At 46.0% G+C, this 19229-nt stretch overlaps 2 protein-coding genes across 2 annotated transcripts in view; both read left to right on the top strand.

Moving 5' to 3' along the window:
- LOC119465761 (probable serine carboxypeptidase CPVL) overlaps positions 1 to 19229 on the top strand; it is a 104401-nt gene that overhangs the window by 38358 nt on the left and 46814 nt on the right. The window lies entirely within an intron of this gene.
- Positions 9413 to 19229, top strand: part of LOC119431574 (probable serine carboxypeptidase CPVL) — a 73143-nt gene continuing 63326 nt past the window's right edge. The window contains exons 1-2 of the mRNA XM_049656863.1: positions 9413 to 9551; positions 18541 to 18724. Of these exons, the coding sequence (XP_049512820.1) occupies positions 9490 to 9551; positions 18541 to 18724 (246 nt within the window). The 5' untranslated portion in view covers positions 9413 to 9489. The remainder of the gene's footprint in view (positions 9552 to 18540; positions 18725 to 19229) is intronic.

Below are 19229 nucleotides of genomic sequence, written 5' to 3'. Positions count from 1 at the left end.
TGATTCAAGGAGCACATTAGCTTAACCCTTACGCGAAAGAAACGCTTGGGTCAGAAAATACGCATATTCAACGTTGAGTTTCATCAAATATTTTCATAGCATCGTCCTCCTTTCAAAACTCTGATAGGCACTGACCTGCTATCATTCTTTAGTGTGTTCTTTCAACAAGATAGGTCACGTTCTTAGCAAACATTTTATTGCGATAGCAATTATATGGACACTCCAAAGCAGATTTCTGCCGTCGGCGTCGCCGTCGCCGTGAGGTTCCGTATGACGTCAACGGCGATGAAATCATCGCCGCGCTCCGGACGCTGTATGTGCGAGTGAAAGGGCGCGAGGGACGCGCGCTTTCACGGGGAGCGAACACACATCGGAGAGCAAACGCACGTTCTGCGCCGTGCTCCCTGAAGGGCTGCAGAATTAAGCGTCTCTTTCCTCCTTTCGATATATAGAGAGCAAACGCAACTTTTTCCGTCACGCGAAAGGCTGTGGGGGGACGGGAGGGAGGGAGGGGAGGCGACGTTTAGCTGCGGCACCAAATGCGTATTTATATAAAAGGCCGCGCGCGTTCGGTGCGAACACGGGCAAAACGCCGACGGCGTCGACAACAGTTCTGCGCGTTGCTGGTGCTTCTGCATGTCCAAGTTTATACAGCTCATAAAACTACTATCCTTACTCCGTATAGCTCTCTACTAATTTGCTTTCGCAATTGGTGTTTTCCCTTTCGGGTGAAACTGCGACAAATTTTTTCAGACGCATTTGTTATCGGAGGGTTGCTGAGGGTGTCATCAGAAGAACCGCAAATAAGCTACAATTCTATGCGTCAGAACAAAGATTAATAAAATATTTTCTTGTGTTCTTACCCGCCTCCATAGCTCAGTAGTTATGGCTTTGCGCTGCAGAGCTTAAGGTCACGGACTCGATCCTGGCCGCGCTGGCCGCATCTCATTTGGAAGGCATGCAAAACGCTCCTGTAATTGTGCTTGTTAAAGAACCCCAGGTGGCCAAATTATTCCGAAGCCCTCACCACAGCGCGCCTCATAAGCAGATTGTGTTTCTAGCACGTAAAACCCCAGAATTACACTTAAATTTATTCTCGTTGTGTTCCTTTCTTTTTAACATATTGTTCTACCTTGCATATTCACAGCCAGAAATTTGTGACCAAACTACGCGTGGAAGCACCGCTCACTATGATGAAAACAGGCCTGGATGTTCCTCCGCTTGGAGGTATACAGGGAATATTTACTACCAATAAAGCGGAATGGTTGTGATGTTGCGTCAAACTTTGGCCTCGTACAGTACTGACACAGCAAATAGGAGAAAGAGGAAGAAAAGTACAGAGGGTAAGTAGAAAGGTGGCAATGATGTAGAAGACGAAGCAAAAATTGGTTTGGTTTAGCTTTGGTTAACCCTGGTTGATAGCGAAAGCTTCACTGCCCTGGCTAGGCACATTGTCGAGCTGTGGCCGAGGTGTCGTTTCGCAATAATATACAGACATGTTTTCAATTACTACAGTGTTTATTCATCGTTTTTTATGCCTATGAAGACACCGCGGTGATCAGTAAAGTAGTGATACTTGGTTTTATATCGCAGCCGGGCCCAACTCTACTCGAGCAATGGCGGCAATGTCTCCTTTCAGGGCTCCGTAAAGACCTAAATATAGTCCGACGTAGCGGGAACGCACGCATACCTTAGGTCACGTTGGCGAGAACAACAACGCTATAGTTCGACCGATGGTTCGACGTATTGGCGCCGCCAACGTAACCGGACGCGCGGCCAATGCTCTCCGATGCGCCGAGCGTCTGATGACGCTCGCTCGCGTGCCGATAACGTCGGACTATAAACGCGCCTTGATGCTCTCTTGTGGTTTGACTTCTAGCTCTCAAGGTGAAAACTGTTGAGTCGCTGACGGCTGCCCGAGGTAGCGTAATGAAGCTTTCGCTTCAAAGGTAACAATGCATTCGAATGAGAATGTCAAGTAATTTAATGAATGTCACTTGAGCGCGCAGGCCTTCGCCTTCACCCTCTTCGGCGTATGCTAAAATGACTGTCAATTTTTGTTTCGCACTTTTGATATTTACTTTGAGAATATTTAACATAAAAGGCTTGCGCTACAGGTGTTTTGTTTCATGACATTTGTTTGTAGGCTGCTCACACTCAAACATCCGAGGAATAAGCGTGTAAATATAATCCAAGACAAAGTGTGACCAACGATAACGTCGGACTAAAACGCGCCTTAAGGCTCTCTTGTGGTTTGACCTCTAGCTCTCAAGGTGAAAGTGTTGAGTCGCCGACGGCTGCCCAAGGTAGCGTCATGAAGCTTTCGCTTCAATATACGTGCCCGAGGCACGTATACCAGAGGGACTACTGTCCCGCTGGTATAGTGTTCGCCTTCTATGCTTGCTGCCTAGCAGCCGCGCCAAGAAACAGCCAATCGAGGTTCAGGTTTGAAGCGAAGGAGGGTGTCCTATCCCAGCAGGCGCTTAATGCCTCGTAGTGTTCAAGTCGTCGTGATGCCGCCTCGCAGGAGCCCGAAAACGAAAAGAAAAGACTAATGTCGAAAGAATTTTGTTGTGCTCCATTATGCGTGTAATCGCGGTAGAAAGACAGATAGGAATGTAGGAACAATGTAGGATTTCATCGTTTCTAGCAAGAAGCTGGCGACGAGTATCGGAGAGCCACTTCGATAAGAAACTTCCGCATTGGGAAAAAGGAGACTATACCGGTTTGTTCGAAACACCGCACTCGGAACGGCTTCTTTATTCCCGGCGAGCGGACCGTTGCTTTCTTTTGATTTATTTTAAATATCTTTCTGGCGTTTCCAATCGCGCAGTTTACTTTGTTTAGGCAGGCGCTTTGATAAATTATAGTAATGTACGCTTAAGGTTCATTTGGTTTTCTTCGGTTATAGTTTTCTGCCCCAGCATCAGTGTTACTAAAGCTTTAAGGAATAGGAATATTCTCGCTAATGTGCTTTTCTCTCCAGGTACGGTAGCTGGAATGATAACTTCCTCGGAAGGTCAGAAGTTGAACATGACACATGTTGTGTCACGCGGTGACATATCGTTTGCATAGCCTGTTTTAGCTTAGTTGTGCAAGCAGAAGGTGCTATTTATTCACTGACCGTGGTGAGATGTTTGTTTGCGCGCCAGAAATTTAGAAGCAACCGCAAACCAGCTTTCGAGCGTTCGACCTGCGCCGAGCACCGCTAGTTTGCTTTTCGACGCTGTGTGCGCAGCTAAATTCTAGTACAATTGGTTCAATTTGTTTCCAGTTTATGCATTTACCATAGTACAACTGATTTTGCCAACATAAAACCCTCGCTAAACTTAGGAAACCTGTTGGAAGAAACTCAGCTTGGTGCCATTGGTTGTTATTCACCTTTCACATTTTGCCTGGTCTGAGAATTTCTGCGGACGGCAGGTGTCTGCTGTGCCCCCAAGCCCGGGCCCTACCTCGAACACTGCGTACTGCGAGCACGAACAAGCACCAGTCATCAGACGTCTACTTTACCACACGGATCAGCTAACTATAAAAATAATGACACACCCCGACTCACAGACGGAACTCTCACTCGTTTTGATCCCAAGACACATTGACCAGGTCACTTAAGAATTTTTAGCTTCGTTTTATAAGTGCACAATATACATTCAGCTCCGGAACGCACGACATACGTTAGTGCCTGTATATTGGGGAATCGCTATGGGATATACTGTAACACATGAGTCAGTGCGCAGTAGCCTATGAAGGTCAAAAAAAGACAAGTATCGTACCTGCAGCAGTGGAGCAACGCCGTGAACGATTGCTTGCACTCTTTCGGAGGCCCGATAAGCACAAACACTTCTCTTTTTTTAATCTCAGGTTCGCTTGAATAGCTCTTTGTCTTTAAACAAATCTGATGCGGCTCACTGGGCATGCCGGACGTTTGCACGCACAGCGCAACTATTTCCGGGATTTCGTGCCTAAAATTCCTGAAAACAGTTTAATTAGGGTGATCGTCAGCAAGGACCATTTTGGCTTCCACGAAACACTCGGTTCGACGCCATAAAAGGGAAACGTGAGCAACAGCACCAAGCGAAAGAGCCGCCGTGAACCTGGATGCCGTAGCCATCTTTGTTTATTTGGACAGTGTTGCCAGCAGAAGTAACGTATTCTGGAGTTGCCAATTGGCAACTCTTGTGCAACAGCTGCCAAATAGCCTTTAAAATCAAACAAGCACATTATATATATGTATATATATATATATATATATATATATATATACGAACGCGGTCATAAAGCTGGGCGCTTCTGAGCAAAGCCCCACAGGATCAATTTCACGGCTACGAGGATGTCGAAAGCAACATTTACGCACTAAACGAATGTCTGCTGAAGTATCCAATGGATGACGCCAGGATACATATAGGGTCCTTTATTTTCGAATCTTGTGTTTTCTTAAATTTGGTGACTGAAAAAAATGGCGTTATTTTTAAAGGTGGAAACCACAGAAAAATTAAGGGTTTTGTTGTCTAGCAGCCCAATGTCCAGGATTTTCCTGGAAACTCGGAAACGAAGAACGTAGGCAATTGCCTGCTTTTAGACGCAATCGATTTTTTTACAAGTGTGAAACTTACACAAATATATCATAAAATAGCTGCTCGGAAGTCATGTGACGAACACATGTTCACAAGTCCTCGTTGTATGCATTACTTACCCTAAAAACGCATAAACAAAAACAAAAAATGCATACGTGCATGGAAATGTCTTCTTTACCTGGTTATCTCACATTAGATTGGGAAAAATGCAGGAATGGCGCACACAGGCATACGTCGCAAAATATGTGGTACACTACTTTACCCTTTAAGACCGTGTTGACGTGCATTATCATTTGCATTTTGAGAATTCTTGTGTCCATCCTAGGCCTGTCAGGCCTTCCATCCTTGTCTGTTGTCCTGTTTCACTGCTTCGTGTCCACACGCTCTCAAAATCAAATTAATGGAATTTCAACTAGGCTAATCTGCCAGCCTTCTTTGAATTTTCTATAGTTGAGTAGACGCACTCTCATCTCCCAGCTGCAGTTCGCAATGTAGAGCAAAGTCAGTGCTACGTAAGTTTCCTAATTATCATAGCAGTTTGCATACACGTGACGTGTGCAAAATCTAATGCGGTGTGAAATTGTCGTATTCATGTAAACGCGGCTACTAAAAGGGCAAATGAGCTTTCGTTCACTGAAGGCCGCCAGGCGCTGAATAAACCACATAAGTACGTCGGTTCATGCTTGAAATGTAAAGCGAAAAGAAATCATAAAGCATATTAGTTTATGGTTATTAATGTAATGTTGATTTATTGTGACCACTCACTCATGCAAAAAGGGCAGCTTCTGTTGGTTTAGTAACACCTGCATTTATTCTTACCATTACGAAAGGGCGAAAGTACCGGGGAAAATCGGGTTTAACCTGATTTTTCTAAAGCTAGTTCGGGGTGAACAAATCGGGAGTTATAGGGTTTTACCCGACAACGAAGAAACTTATATGTATAACAGGTGGCAAATACAGCTGGGCGAGTTAAGACTTCTTTGACATGCAGCAGAAATGGACGTAATGAAAAGACAGAAGCATAGGTGAGAAGCGCTAACAGGAGTTGTTGATCAGTTCGTAGTCAGCGCCTGTTATAAGCGCTTCTATCTTGTGATTAAATCTTTTTGTGCAGCGAGCAAACAAACGGAACATAGCATAAAGTGTCAATAAAGCGGTGTGTGTGTGTGTGTGTGTGCGTGTGTGCGTGTGTGCGTGTGTGCGTGTGTGCGTGTGTGCGTGCGTGTGTGCGTGCGTGCGTGCGTGCGTGCGTGCGTGCGTGCGTGCGTGCGTGCGTGCGTGCGTGCGTGCGTGCGTGCGTGCGTCTGTGCATATAAATGTATGAATGTGTACGTCTATGCGTATGTATGTATGCATGTGTGTGTCTATGCTATGTATATATGCCGATATGGGTGCGTATGTGTGCATGTGTGGTCATGTGTGGTGTGGCCAAGGTCATTCTCAAGGTCACATAAATGACGAAAAGCATATAAACCACCAAGTGGAAGGGGGAGAGTCAAATAAAGCTTTAAAATAACGTATCAGTAGTGAGTCTACCAACGACCTGCCTTTTCTCTCTCCCCGCTATTATTATGCAATGACGTTGAAATTTGCGGCATAAATGCTCCAGACGTACATGTGTAGCCCACAAAATGGCAATGCAACGATATAGTTACAATCGATGATGCAAGATACTGTCGACATCTGATATATAGCTATAAACCAGGCACCTTCTTTAAGGCCTTTCTTACCAGACATTCACGAGCTCTTTAAGCAATGCTTTCTTCGTATCTTTCACCAGCCTGTTCTCATCGTATTCATTGGCCATAAAGGCAAGAGCTGCGAAGGAGCTGTAAAGTGTGCAAGTTACTACGGAAACCATGAAACAACATAAAGCAACTGCCCGAATAATAAAAATGAAATTGTCATTTTTCGGAAAATGAATCTAAATCATTCTACAGAAGGGGAATTTGTAACAGCTTTCCGCCACCGTAGTTGCCATGCACGACACAGACACCAATTACAGGCACGTAGCACGTGTAATTGAGATGGTTTCCTTCGAAACCAGCGTGCTATTCTACCACGTGCATTTTTGTCTATCAGGGAAAAAAAAAAAGCTACACCTAATTCGACCCATCCTCTTACCATGAGACCGCGAGGCTGTCACTCTTCGCATCTCCTGATTCGTGCGTCTAATGGCTTTGCTACCATTCAAACACGTACGTAATACGCCATTCCACTCAGTTTTTCGGCACATAAAGTATAACAAACAAGTTCACAAACCCAGAGGCGCTGTCGGCCATAAAGGCTTTGAAAGTAGCGAGAAAGATAACATTAACTGAGATATAATCGACTAGTCACGTGGTGTTTTTTATATTAAAACGCCGGCTGATAAGTCCACTGCAGAGGTGTTTGTCGTACTGGAGCCTCTCTGTGAAGCTCTTTAATAACAGTTTAAGCTACGTTCAGTCTGTGTATGCAATGAGGAAATATTTTGCACAAAAACGCAAGCACTTAGAGAAGGAAGGCTACTGTTTTGTCCATAGATACTGCAGTCGTATGTAGTTCCAAGGGCCTAACAACCACAAAAAAAGAACGCATCGTATTTGTTGGGAGGCCCATTACCTTTGCGTATTAGGCAGATACGACCATTACGACATGGCCGATGAGCACCACAGTAAATTAAAATTAAATTATAGGGTTTTACGTGCCAAAACCAGTTCTGATTATGAGGCACGCCGTAGTGGGGGACTCCGGAAATTTGGACCACCTGGGCTTCTTTAACGTGCACCTAAAGTACACGGGTGTTTTCGCATTTCGCCCCCATCGAAATGCGGCCGCCGTGGCCGGGATTCGATCCCGCGACCTCGAGCGCCACAGTATCGGTTTTCCTTTTCTAGTCACGGAACTTCCGGCATCTCGCTTTACAACCCTTTACGTCCCTTTACAACTGGCCGTTATAAACGGTGCATGTGGTCTTTTCGGAGCACCGGCATTGCGCGCAGTGGCAGTGCTATTGGTTGTGTCGTCTTTTATGGGTACGCGTTGCGTCAACGCTTATATTTTAGTGGCCTCTCTGACTGCCAAACATCAATTAGACACCTCGTATTTCGATTGGCCGCGCATGACATATGTAGATTACGCAATTGCCAATATGAACGATCAGGAGTGTTTACAATCGTAGCGCTGTGTGTAGTGTCGTAAATACTACAAATACCGTATACACTCGTGTAAGGGCCGCACTTTTTTTCGCTATTTTGATGGGGTGCGGCCCTTCTACGGAATTGTGAAATTTTTGTTCAGTTTTTGATCCACGTATGGAAAAGCCTATTTAATCGTGCCATGTATACCTAACGATGGGATATCTGGCGTCTAGCTGCGGACATCCTCGCTAGATGTTTTCATCGGTATCGCTGCCCGGGCTCGGCTCGTCGCCGCTGCTCGGGTCATCCGCACGTTCATGTATCCAATCGTCCTCAGTGCCGTCCATGGCATTGGAAATCCTGGTGATCTGAAAACTCTTTACAATGATGTCCGTGGACTCCGCATGCCACGCGTTTAAAAGTCCGCGAAATGCGCCGTACGCGAGACGCGACGACGCTGCCGTTTGCTGGCAAGATTTTTTTTTTTCAAAATTTGGACTGCCAAGTTGGGGGGAGCGGCCCTTACACGAGCGCGGCCCTTAGTCGAGTGTATACGGTACCTGCTCTGCCAATGTTACGACCGCAGCCTGAGCATAGCATTACAAAGCTCAAATTTTATGCGACATTTATATGCCTATGAATGAGTGTGCGTCACTAGTCTATAGTTTTTCTGTGTATCGGCATGTCCTTAAGCATATCCCTGGCGTCAGTGTTCGCTTTCCAAGGTGTGCAACAATCCACATTGAGGAATGCTCTACAACAATTTCGCAACATCTGAGTGGGTCCGCACCATCAACAACGCTGCGCAATCGTACACCAAGCATCCCTCTAATCTGTCCTCATCATCCCTCATTATTCATTGACATTTCCCTTTTTCTCTTGCACAGAATAGTAGACTAGAGCACCCACAAGCTCAGGTCGATTGCATTTCCTTAACTGATATCCATATTTTTATTGACTGTTGAACGAACGTTCTGTTTTCTCGCTTTTTTTTTTCAGACAAACCCACATACCATACAGTGCTTGTTTGTCTTGCATTTCACCGTATCGTGCAGTTCTTACTAATGCACATTCCTACTTTTTCATGCTACATAATTTTCAATTATATATATATTCGTTGTTCTTGACCCCCGTAATCTCTCCTATAATTCTGAGTATTTCACTCCATTCTCGGCCACTCGGGAAGGTATACATATGAACAATAGGTCTAACGTTCAACAATAACAGCACCAAAAAAAAATGACTACTGAAGTCGATACAGCGCATGGTGACCCGTATAAGGCGTCTAACCTATCTTTTTCACACACTTTTATTTTACGTTCTTCTTAGTCATCCAAGCGTGCACCAATGGTACCGGCAGCTGCGTCACAGGCTATCGCTGTAGAGATCAGCATCAGAAGGCTCTCCGGTAAAAAGCAAGCTCCAGACTGGTGTCGTATTCCGTAACCTGCGGAGTTAATTTATTTGGGATACATGTCTCCCCTCGTGTTGAAAGCGCCCACCACAGCAGTTGTCCTGAAAGCCAGCGTAGGTAGCCGGGCGTTCACAGATAGTCGAAAGCTGGATATGAAATAAATAACACCTTCCGCAAGCGATATTCTACAACTGCAAATAAATGAACGCATATAAACCTGCAGAACACAGCCCCGACGACGGAATTCGCCGCCGTGTGCAGTATTCGCAAAACAGCTGAGTGTCCACAGGGGATAAAAAGCTCTCTACACACGTATTGTTCGCGGCCATTCAGCAAGTCTCACATCAAGGAAGCAAAGCAGGTCAACCCACGCAGTGAAATGAAGCCTGGCAACGCCTGGACACTCTTGCTGTCCGTAGTCTCGCTAGACTTTATGTGCTGGTGAGTCCAGTTGTATTTTTTACAACTAAATGGTTATGTCTTCGTCTAACATCACAATTTTATGGTAATTTAGGCCCCGTGCCTCCTTCACAGCTTTAAGTTCGCTTGTGATATAACACCCCTGAAATCTGGACACGTGTTCACAAAAAGTCGCAGTCTCACCCGAAAGGCGAAGCATTTATTGCGATAGCAAATTATTAGACAGCTATGCGCAATTAGGATAGTAGGTTTATTAGCTGTTTAATCCACTGTAAACCTCACCTATTAACTAAATTCGTGTTCCTTTTTCGTCCCTTGTTTTTTTTTCGCGCTATTCTTATTTACAAAATTAACAAGCACGGTGTCACGCGCACACACGCACGCATGAACACATCTCACTCGATGACCCCGGACATTCCCTATCAGAACGCCGGCGTGATGAAGAGCAGCAGCAGCAGCGGTGACGCGCGAATTCCCCTTCTTGCTAATCTCTCTTAGCTAGTAGGTTCAATTTATGGTAGCGTTGTTAGTCACGAGTGTGCGCTTCATCGGTCCATCTTTCTTGCGTGTAAGCAATTGGCGCCATATCTAGATCTTTTCGCCAGCCGTCAGCACAACTACCTTAAATTAGGTTGTTTATGTAGACTACATTCATGAAATGTGCCACATAACAATATAAGGTACAAGGAGAGTTAATTTTTTTCTTGTTTTTTTACAGGACAGTAGACAACATAACACTTCACAATACTTCAATTTAGGCACCTTTATACCAACACAGACACATTTATTTACCACGTCTTTGGGTGCATCACATTTAATCCATCCAATTGGAGTTGCATGTTATCCTGTCATTTATTCTTGGGCAAATATTTTATACTTTCCCGACGAGAGAGTATCTGTGCAGTAATAAAAATGTGAAATTAACAATTTCCACCCAATAAACGGCCAGGATAAAAGACACAGTCACAGGTGGGGTTACGCATTTATGCAATATGTCAAAAAAAACACAAAAAACAGGCATTGATAAATCTTTTTCATAAGCTTAGCGAGCCGACCGTGAACAACGCTAAAAAAAGCACACTGTTATCTAAGCGTCCTACTTTGCGACCTTTCTTGAACAGGTGGAAGTAAACTAAATGACATTTAGTCGAAAAAGAACGCCTTAAACCTTCCTTACACTTTAAATAGTGATGTAATAAGCGAAGTTGCAAATTATAAATATGTGGGCATTTCTTACACTCTAAAATTTCAAGGTAGCGACATGTTAGCTCTGTAACAGCAAAGGCAAGAAAAATGGCAGGTTTTCTACGTAGGAACTCTAGAACATTCAATCAGGGCACACGATAAATACCATAAAATGTTGTGTGAGGTACGCCCATGAGGGTACCAGTCTAGTGTTGAACCCTCCGAAGCCACCGATTAACTTGAGAGGGTAAAGAATTCAGGTGCACGGTACGTGTCAAATAGTGCGATACCAATTTCAGTGCTACGAATGCTAACGAAAACTTAAAATGAGGGACATTAGAAGAACGACAGCAAAGGTTACGCTTGCAGTCTTTTACCACACTGCGACACAAGAGAGAGAGAGAGATAAATGAGATGGGAAAGGCAGGGAGGTTAACCGGAAGATAGGTATCCAGTTTGCTACCCTGCACTGGGGAAGGGGTAAGGGGAGACAGAAAGATAAAGAAAAATGCGCACACATAGAAAGAGAGGGTGATCAGAAAAAAAAAAACACCAACACACGCACACACACAAAGGAACTCAGGAGTGTCACAGTCGTTCAAGCAGGTCGCTTGTCCGGAGGAACCTCAGCAGTGCGCTCATCGCCTTCTGGTGTGAAGACCGTGTCAGCCGGCACTCTAAGATCGTCTGCTCAGAAAGCGGCCGGTCGTCGAGGCGCGCCAGCGTCGTCACAAGCGTCTGTCTCTGGGAGCTGTAGCGGGGACAATGACACAAGATATGTTCGATTGTTTCCTCGCTGTCGCAACTATTACAGGTAGCACTGTCAGCCATTCCGATGCGGCAAGCAAACGCATTCGTAAAAGATACTCCAAGCCACAGTCGGCAGAGAGCAGTTGTCTCGATTCGGGAAAGTCCAGATGGAATATGTAGTCGGAGGGACGGATCCAAGCGGTGCAGTCGAGTATACTGGAAACCTGGCGTGTTCCACATGGATCGAGTGGCTTCACGCGCGAGTTTACGAATCTTTGCTGCTGCATCGGTTCTTGAAAGTGGAATTGGTTCCTGCACAGCATTTTCGTGAGCCCTCCTAGCAGCTTCATCGGCCTTTTCGTTGCCCATGATGCCGCAGTGGCCTGGGAGCCACTGAAAAGTAATGTCATGTCCTTTTTCTACTAGTTGGTGATATATCAGCCTTATTTCAAGCACAAGTTGGTCTTGTGGTCCACGACGCAGAGCGGATAGCAGACACTGCAGCGCTGCCTTCGAATCAGTAAATATACTCCATTTTCGTGGTAAATCTTCATGAAGCATATGAAGGGCGCTGCGAAGTGCAGCAAGCTCCGCAGCAGTCGACGTTGTCCGGTGAGAAGTTTTAAACTCATAGGTCACGGCTTTTTCGGGGAAGATCACAGCTCCTGTAGATCCGTCAAGAGTTGTCGACCCATCAGTGTAAATGTGAAGGTGGTCCTTGTACGTCTCGTGCAGCATGAGTAGAGATAGCTGCTTGAGAGCTGGTGACGAGAGTCCTGCTTTCGTTTGAATCCCTGGTACCGAGAGGCGAACTTGTGGGCGAGCCAAACACCAAGGAGGTGATAGCAGCCTCTCAGCAGGCGTATAATCTTGAGGGAGGCAGTCACGGTACGTCAATATCACCTGGCAAAAGGAGGCATTGGGTCGGTCTTTCGGCAGCGTGGCGAGGTGATGGAAAGGGGCGCGGGCAATGTGCCTGATGTGTGCTCTCAGCACTTCCAATGTCATATGAGTTCGCGCTGGGTAATCGTGGGCTATTGCAATTGTTTCCGCTGTCGATGTGCATCGTGGCAATCCAAGACAAACCCTTAGTGCCTGCGCCTGAGCACTTTCGATTGTGCGGATGTTGCTTCTGCAGGTATTGCTCAGTACAGGTAAGTTGTACCTCAGATATCCGAGAAACAGCGCCCTGTAGAGTTGTAACATCGCGTGTACTGACGTTCCCCATGTTTTTCCTCCAAGAAATTTAAAAATGTGTGAAATGGCCGTTAGGCGTTTCTTCAGGTAGGCCACATGAGGACTCCAGCTGAGGTCTCGATCAATGATCACCCCTAAGAATTTATGCGTCCTGGCGTAACAGATGTCTTGCCCATTGATGGATATGGCGTAGGGCGTCATTGGCTTCCGAGTAAACGCGACCAGCGCACATTTCTCAGGTGAAATCTGGAGGCCTTGTTCGCTAAGATACGCCGATATTGAAATTGCGGCTTTTTGAAGCCTCGCGCGCACCTGAGGACGTGTTACACCTGACGTCCACACGCAGATGTCATCGGCGTACATTGATATCAGGACAACACTTGGTATGCGTTCCACGAGACCGACAAGAACAAGGTTGAATAGTGTGGGGCTCAAGACGCCACCTTGGGGAACACCACGATATGTGTAGTGTTGTGAGGTCGGACCGTCATCGGTCTGCACAAAAAAGGACCTCATGTGTAAATAGTTGCGGGTCCACCGGTAGACTCGGCCACCAAGGCCGACCGATTCAAGAGCGTCAAGTATGGCGTCATGAGCAACATTGTCATAAGCTCCTTTTACGTCGAGAAACATGGCGACAGATAACCGTTTCAATCTCTTTTGATGCTGGACATAAGTGACCAGATCGATGACATTATCAATAGAGCAACGGAGACGTCGAAAACCGGCCATAGCGTTTGGGTAAACTTTGTGGCGTTCCAGGTACCACTCCAATCTGGCAAGGATCATTCGTTCCATCAGCTTTCCTACGCAACTTGCCAGTGCGATTGGGCGGTATGACGTGAGCTCTAATGGTGACTTGCCATGTTTGAGGAGTGGCACCAGACGGCTTGTCTTCCATTCCTGAGGGACGTTTCCATCCCGCCAGGATTCATTGAATACATCCAGCAACGCATTTCGTGCTCTCTCACCCAGGTGGCACAAGATGCGGTACGATATGCCATCTGGTCCGGGAGTCGACGACCGACTACACAAAGCAAGAGCCGCATCAAGCTCCTCGGTGGTGAAAGGCAGGTCCATACGTGAATCCCGTGGATGGGGTATGGTGCTATTAGTACCAAGGGCGCCTGTGTACGTTGATTGGCCTGCAATCTTCCTGCAAAAATCTTCTGCAACCTCAATGTTCTCTCGACGTTGGAAAAGCGCCAGGGCTTTGAATGGCACGCGTTGTTCGGGAAATGTACGCAGGCCTCGCACGGTTCTCCATATATGAGAAAGAGATTTTCGGGGGTCTAGGGATTCACAAAATTTTGCCCACCGTTGACACTCCAATTTGTGCATTCGACGCTGGATCTTCTTTTGCGTACGTCTGGCTGTTCTTAGATCATGTATGGACTTTGTGCGTCGGTATCTTCGTTCAGCACGCCGACGAATCGCACGGAGTCGCTCCAATTCCACGTCGAATTTTGAGAACATGGAAGTGCATGTCAGTGTGCACATCGCATTCTGCGTTGCTTCTTTGATCGCTTGCTGAAGGCCAGAAGGGAGACCTTTGCAACAAGCGTCTTCCATGCTGGTTTCGAATGTAGACCAGTCAATACGCTGGATTGTGTTTGGCGAATGACAGCTGGCCAAACCTTTGATCTTAAGGTAACTGGGGATATGATCACTTCCATGCGTCTCATTGTCTAAAAACCACTTCACACGAGTAGCAAAGCGACGTGACACAAATGCCAAGTCTAAACAGCTGCTGTATGATGAGCCTCGTAGAAAGGTAGGGCTCCCATCATTAAGCAAGGACAGTTCATGGTCAGATGCAAATGAAGCCAGTCGTCGGCCGGTTGCGTTAATTTTGGAGCTACCCCAAATAGGGTGGTGGGCGTTAAAATCCCCTGTAATGATCCATGGACCAGGGGTTGCTGTCAAGATATCTTCTAGTCTCTTGCTGTCAAACCGTGTTGATGGGGATAAGTAGGTACCCACCAGTGTAAAGGCTACCTTTTTCTTCTTAACAGTCAGGCAAACATACTGATTCTCATCATGAGGCGGCACATGCTGAACGACGTAGGTAAGCTCCCGACGAATAAATACAACGACCTTGCTGCTTTCGCTGCAGGCTGAGGACATGATGGATTCGTAGCCAGATAGCCGGATTGGGTTTGTTAATTTTGGTTCACAGATTACGATGATTGGGAACCGGTTAGAGTAAACAAACTGACGAAAGTCAGGCATCCGACATCTAAGTCCTCTGGCGTTCCACTGGATTATAGACGCTTCTCTGACCTCTTTGCGGAACGATTGGTGATTGTCAGCCATGGTTCTACTCGAGGGCTGCTAAGACTGGGCTCAGCGCGTCCAGCACTTGCAGGCCACTTCGAGCAGCTGGAGTTGCGATACTTGTCAGTAGCTCTTTAATGACATTCATAAGGGACCGCAGCATCGGTATGATCTGTCGGTCAACCCTTGGTACTTCATCAACCGAAGTATGCTTGGAAGAAGACATCAGCCGGGGAGGCTCCTTGGCAGGTTGTGTGCGCGGAAGCGCAGGCCAGTCTTCCGCGGCGTTAGACTTCTCAGTCTCAATCCTCTTCGTGCTTGTATGTTTACTAGCACTCGAAGGTAGTGGGTTGGGTACGTTCTGCGTATGATCCGCACCCCGTCTTGTGCGCTTGCGTCGACGATTACGCCGGCGTCGTACAGTCTCAGCAGCTTCTCTGTGGGATGAGCTGTCTCTGACCATTTGCTTAAGCACGGCAATTTCTCTCCGGATTTGCGGGCAGTCTTTGGATGAGGCATCGTGGGAGCCATCACAGTTACCGCACTTTAAATTTGTTGCGCGGCAAGCGTCCACAGTGTGCGACTCAGCGCAGCGAGGACACACCGTACTCTTTGTACAGACGCCCTTGACATGCCCAATCTTCATGCAGTTATGACACTGAAGTGGCTTGGGGACGAATGGCCGAACAGCATGTCGGAAGTGGCCCACCTTGACATGCGAAGGGATGGAATCGCCCTTGAATATCAGCTTAACGCAGCGGGTGTTACCAAGGCGGAGCACATGCGTGATGATAACTCCCTCGGTCGCCGGTTTGATGAGAATTGGCAGGTCTGAGTTCGCCACACAAATGAGCAAGTACGTACTGCACCCTTATTACTGGTCACAACGCGTAGACCAGGAGTTAAAGGCACTCGGTATGACCGGCAAGGCAGATTTGCTTAAGAAGTCATTTTTCCGAAAACTATTCAAAAGTAGAATAGATTACTCGCTATCGTCACTGTCGAGTCGGCTGACGTATTTCTTCCACTCTAGAAGAGCATCAAATTAGTTTGTTTTTTTCAGTATTGCCAATGCATGTGTATAACTTATGTTTTTAAACTGCTATTGGCAACTCCAGAATCCGCTACTTGTCCTGGCAACACTGTCCAAATAAACAAAGATGGCTACGGCATCCAGGTTCACGGCGGCTCTTTTGCTTGGTGCTGTGGTCACCTTTCTCTTTGTGCGTCCAATCGAGGTGTTTCGTGGAAACCGATTTCTTGCTGCCGATCACCCTATTTAGATCGGTCTGAAGAATTTCAGCGACGAAACCTCGGAAATAGTTGCGTTTTACGTGCAAACGTCCGGCCTGCCCAGCGAGCCGCATAAGATTGTTGTAACGACAAAGAGCCATTCAAGCGAGCCGGGGGTTAACAAAAGGAAGTGTTTGTGCGTAGCCAGCCTCTCCGAAAGGTGCAAGCACTTGTAGCCGTGTAGCAACGCTGCGAACAAGTATGATACTTCACTGTTTTCGACCTATATATATATAGGCAGTAACATCTGGCGTGCTTTCAGAAGCGAAAGACGGATCGACACTTTTAGAACGAGCCTAAATACGGTAAAGTTACTTCGTCAGTGTGTCTTGGTATAAAGACAAATGAGAGTTCCGTTTGTGAGTCAAGGTGTGCCTTCTTTTTACAGCTGGCTGATACGTGTGATAAGGTCGTCTGCGTCCAATGACTGGCGCCTTGTTCGTGCTCGCAGGACGCAATGTTTCGAGGTAGGGCCCGGGCTTGGGAGCACAGCAGACTAAAAAAAAAAAAGCAGACACTTGCCGCCAGTAGAAATTATCAAGCCCGGTGAAACGTGAGAATAGAATAGCAGCCAATCGGACCAGGTCCAACAGGTTTCCAAAATTTAGTGAGGGCTCTTTTTTTACAAAGTCAGTTGTATCACTGTAAATGCATGACTTGGAAGCGAATGTCGGAAAGCACACTAGCGGCGCTCTGCGCAGAGGTCGAACGCTCCAAAGCTGGAGCGGGCAGTGTTTGCAGTTGTTTCTAAATTTCTGGCGAGCACATACACTTATAACTCATTCCATTAATTGAGAAAACATCTTCTAAATACATTATGGGGTTTTCGTGCCAAAACCACGATCTGATTATGAGGCACGCCGTAGTGGGGGACTCCTGAAATTTGGACCACCTGGGGTTCTTTAACGTGTACCTAAATCTAAGTACACGGGTGTTCTAAACACCCGTGTACTTAGATTTATCTTCTGCTTGCACCACTAAACTAAAGCATGCTATGAAAACGATACGTAATCTCGCGGCATAACATGTGTCATGATCAACTTTTGACCTTCCGAGGTAGTTATCATTCCTGCTACCGTGCCTGTAGACAAAAGTACATTAGCGAGAATATTCCAGCTGCCTAAAGCTTTAGTAACACCAATGCTGGGGCAGAAAACTATAAACGAAGAAAAACAAATGAACCTTAAGCGTACATCACTATAATTTATCAAAGCGCATGCCTAAACAAAGTACACTCCGCGATTTGAAACGCCTGCAAGATATTTAAAATAAATCAAAAGAAAGCAACGGTCCACTCGCAGGAATAATTAGAAACCGTCCCGAGTGCAGTGTTTCGAACAAACCGGTATAGTATCAGTAACCTATTTCCCAATGCGGAAGTTTCTTATCCAAGTCGCTCTCTGATGCCCATCATCTGCTTCTTTCTGGAAACAATGAAATCATACATTGCTGTTTTTCCACGGCCATTGCACGCGTAGAAGTAGTACACAATAAAGTCTTTCGATATCCGTCTTTTTTTTAGTTTTCGGCATCACGATGATTTGAGAACCACGAGGCATTCAGCGCATGCCCTGTTAAGACACCCTCTTTTGCTTCAAGCTTGAACCTGGATTGCCTGTTTCTCGGCACGGCAGCTAGGTGGCGAGCATTTACTTGGAGTCGCGCATAACTCTTGTTATTATTTTCTGCCGTATACGTTCAGCATTGATGCGAAGAAATATCCTTAAAGCACACAAATCTGCTAACGAAATTGTCAATTATATTTCACGAATTCTTTTATTTACTTTCTTTTATTTAGCCAAACGGTATGAGCCATTCAGCGTTTGCCCATTCTTGGCCAATCCTAAGTATGGGTAGTGTCTCACCACGACACAATAGGTGCCGAATCTCTGAATATTACCTCTGACATAGCCAAAGTGTACGCACCACCGTTAGCTGTAAGGCATTTAAGTAACCACTTTACTTAAGCTTCGCTTCGCATAGATTCCAACATGTGCACTGCCTCAGCATGAGACTTTATTTTCGTCTTTTTTTTTTCTTCTAGTTGGTCAGCTTTGTTCTGCTATGGTCTGCTTGGCATCCAGACAAATTTCTTAAGAGCGGTGTTACCACTAAATATATTGATCCCCGTGTTTCCAAAAGCATTCTTCTTGATCTACGCCCGTAGAGATTTCTTTTATCATCACACACGCACAGCTCTTCCACAGCAATATTTTTTGCAAATGTAACGTTCTCTTTCTTTCACTACTACAGAGTGAATACGACATTTTAACTAGCCTAACAATTAGCGAATGTCATTCTCTTTTAGTTCTACAGATTCGGGACCACTGTTTCTGACGCCCTTAATCGAGCAGAACAAGTACGGCGAAGCGAGGACCAAAAGCAAAGTGGACTTGTTCGCAAAAGAGGCAAACGCCATAGCTCACTCTGGTTTCATCACTGTGAACAAAACAGTTGGAAGCAACCTGTTCTTTCTCTACGTCCAGGCACAGGTAAATGTTTTACGTTGATTTAAATACTGTTCCAAGGTTTCATTTGCAGCACATCCTGCACGTGGGCATCGCGTAGCAAAAGTCATGAAATAAATTTCAGTGGCCACCTTAGCCCTGGGTTGTTAAGGCAAACTTGCAAGCACCAAAACAAGAGCTGCCTTCAATTATAGCGCTTCCACCATAGCGGGCATTGTTTTCTCGCACCCGATTCAAATGTTCCTTTTGGACGGGGAAACAGTGCATATGACGAGGAAAAGGAAAGATCGACACATATGCGCTGTCTAACGACGTTGTCTTTATTGCAACAAGGAAATGTATAGAACCAGGACAGCCTCCCATATGCGGCGAGCATATAGTAAAAAAGTTTGACGATTTGCTCGACGCATGAGGGGGGCTGTCCTGGTATTGTCGTAATATCCCATTATAAACGATGGGATATTAGCTCAGCGTACCTTTTAAGAAAAGCATTTGGAATTTGTTCTGGTCCTGGGCTTTCATTATTGTC

The sequence above is a fragment of the Dermacentor silvarum genome, chromosome 10 (genome assembly GCF_013339745.2).
Source record: "Dermacentor silvarum isolate Dsil-2018 chromosome 10, BIME_Dsil_1.4, whole genome shotgun sequence".
Lineage (NCBI taxonomy): Eukaryota > Metazoa > Arthropoda > Arachnida > Ixodida > Ixodidae > Dermacentor > Dermacentor silvarum.
Note: the sequence above shows the minus strand (reverse complement) of the source record. Positions and strands in the feature narration are given on the sequence as shown.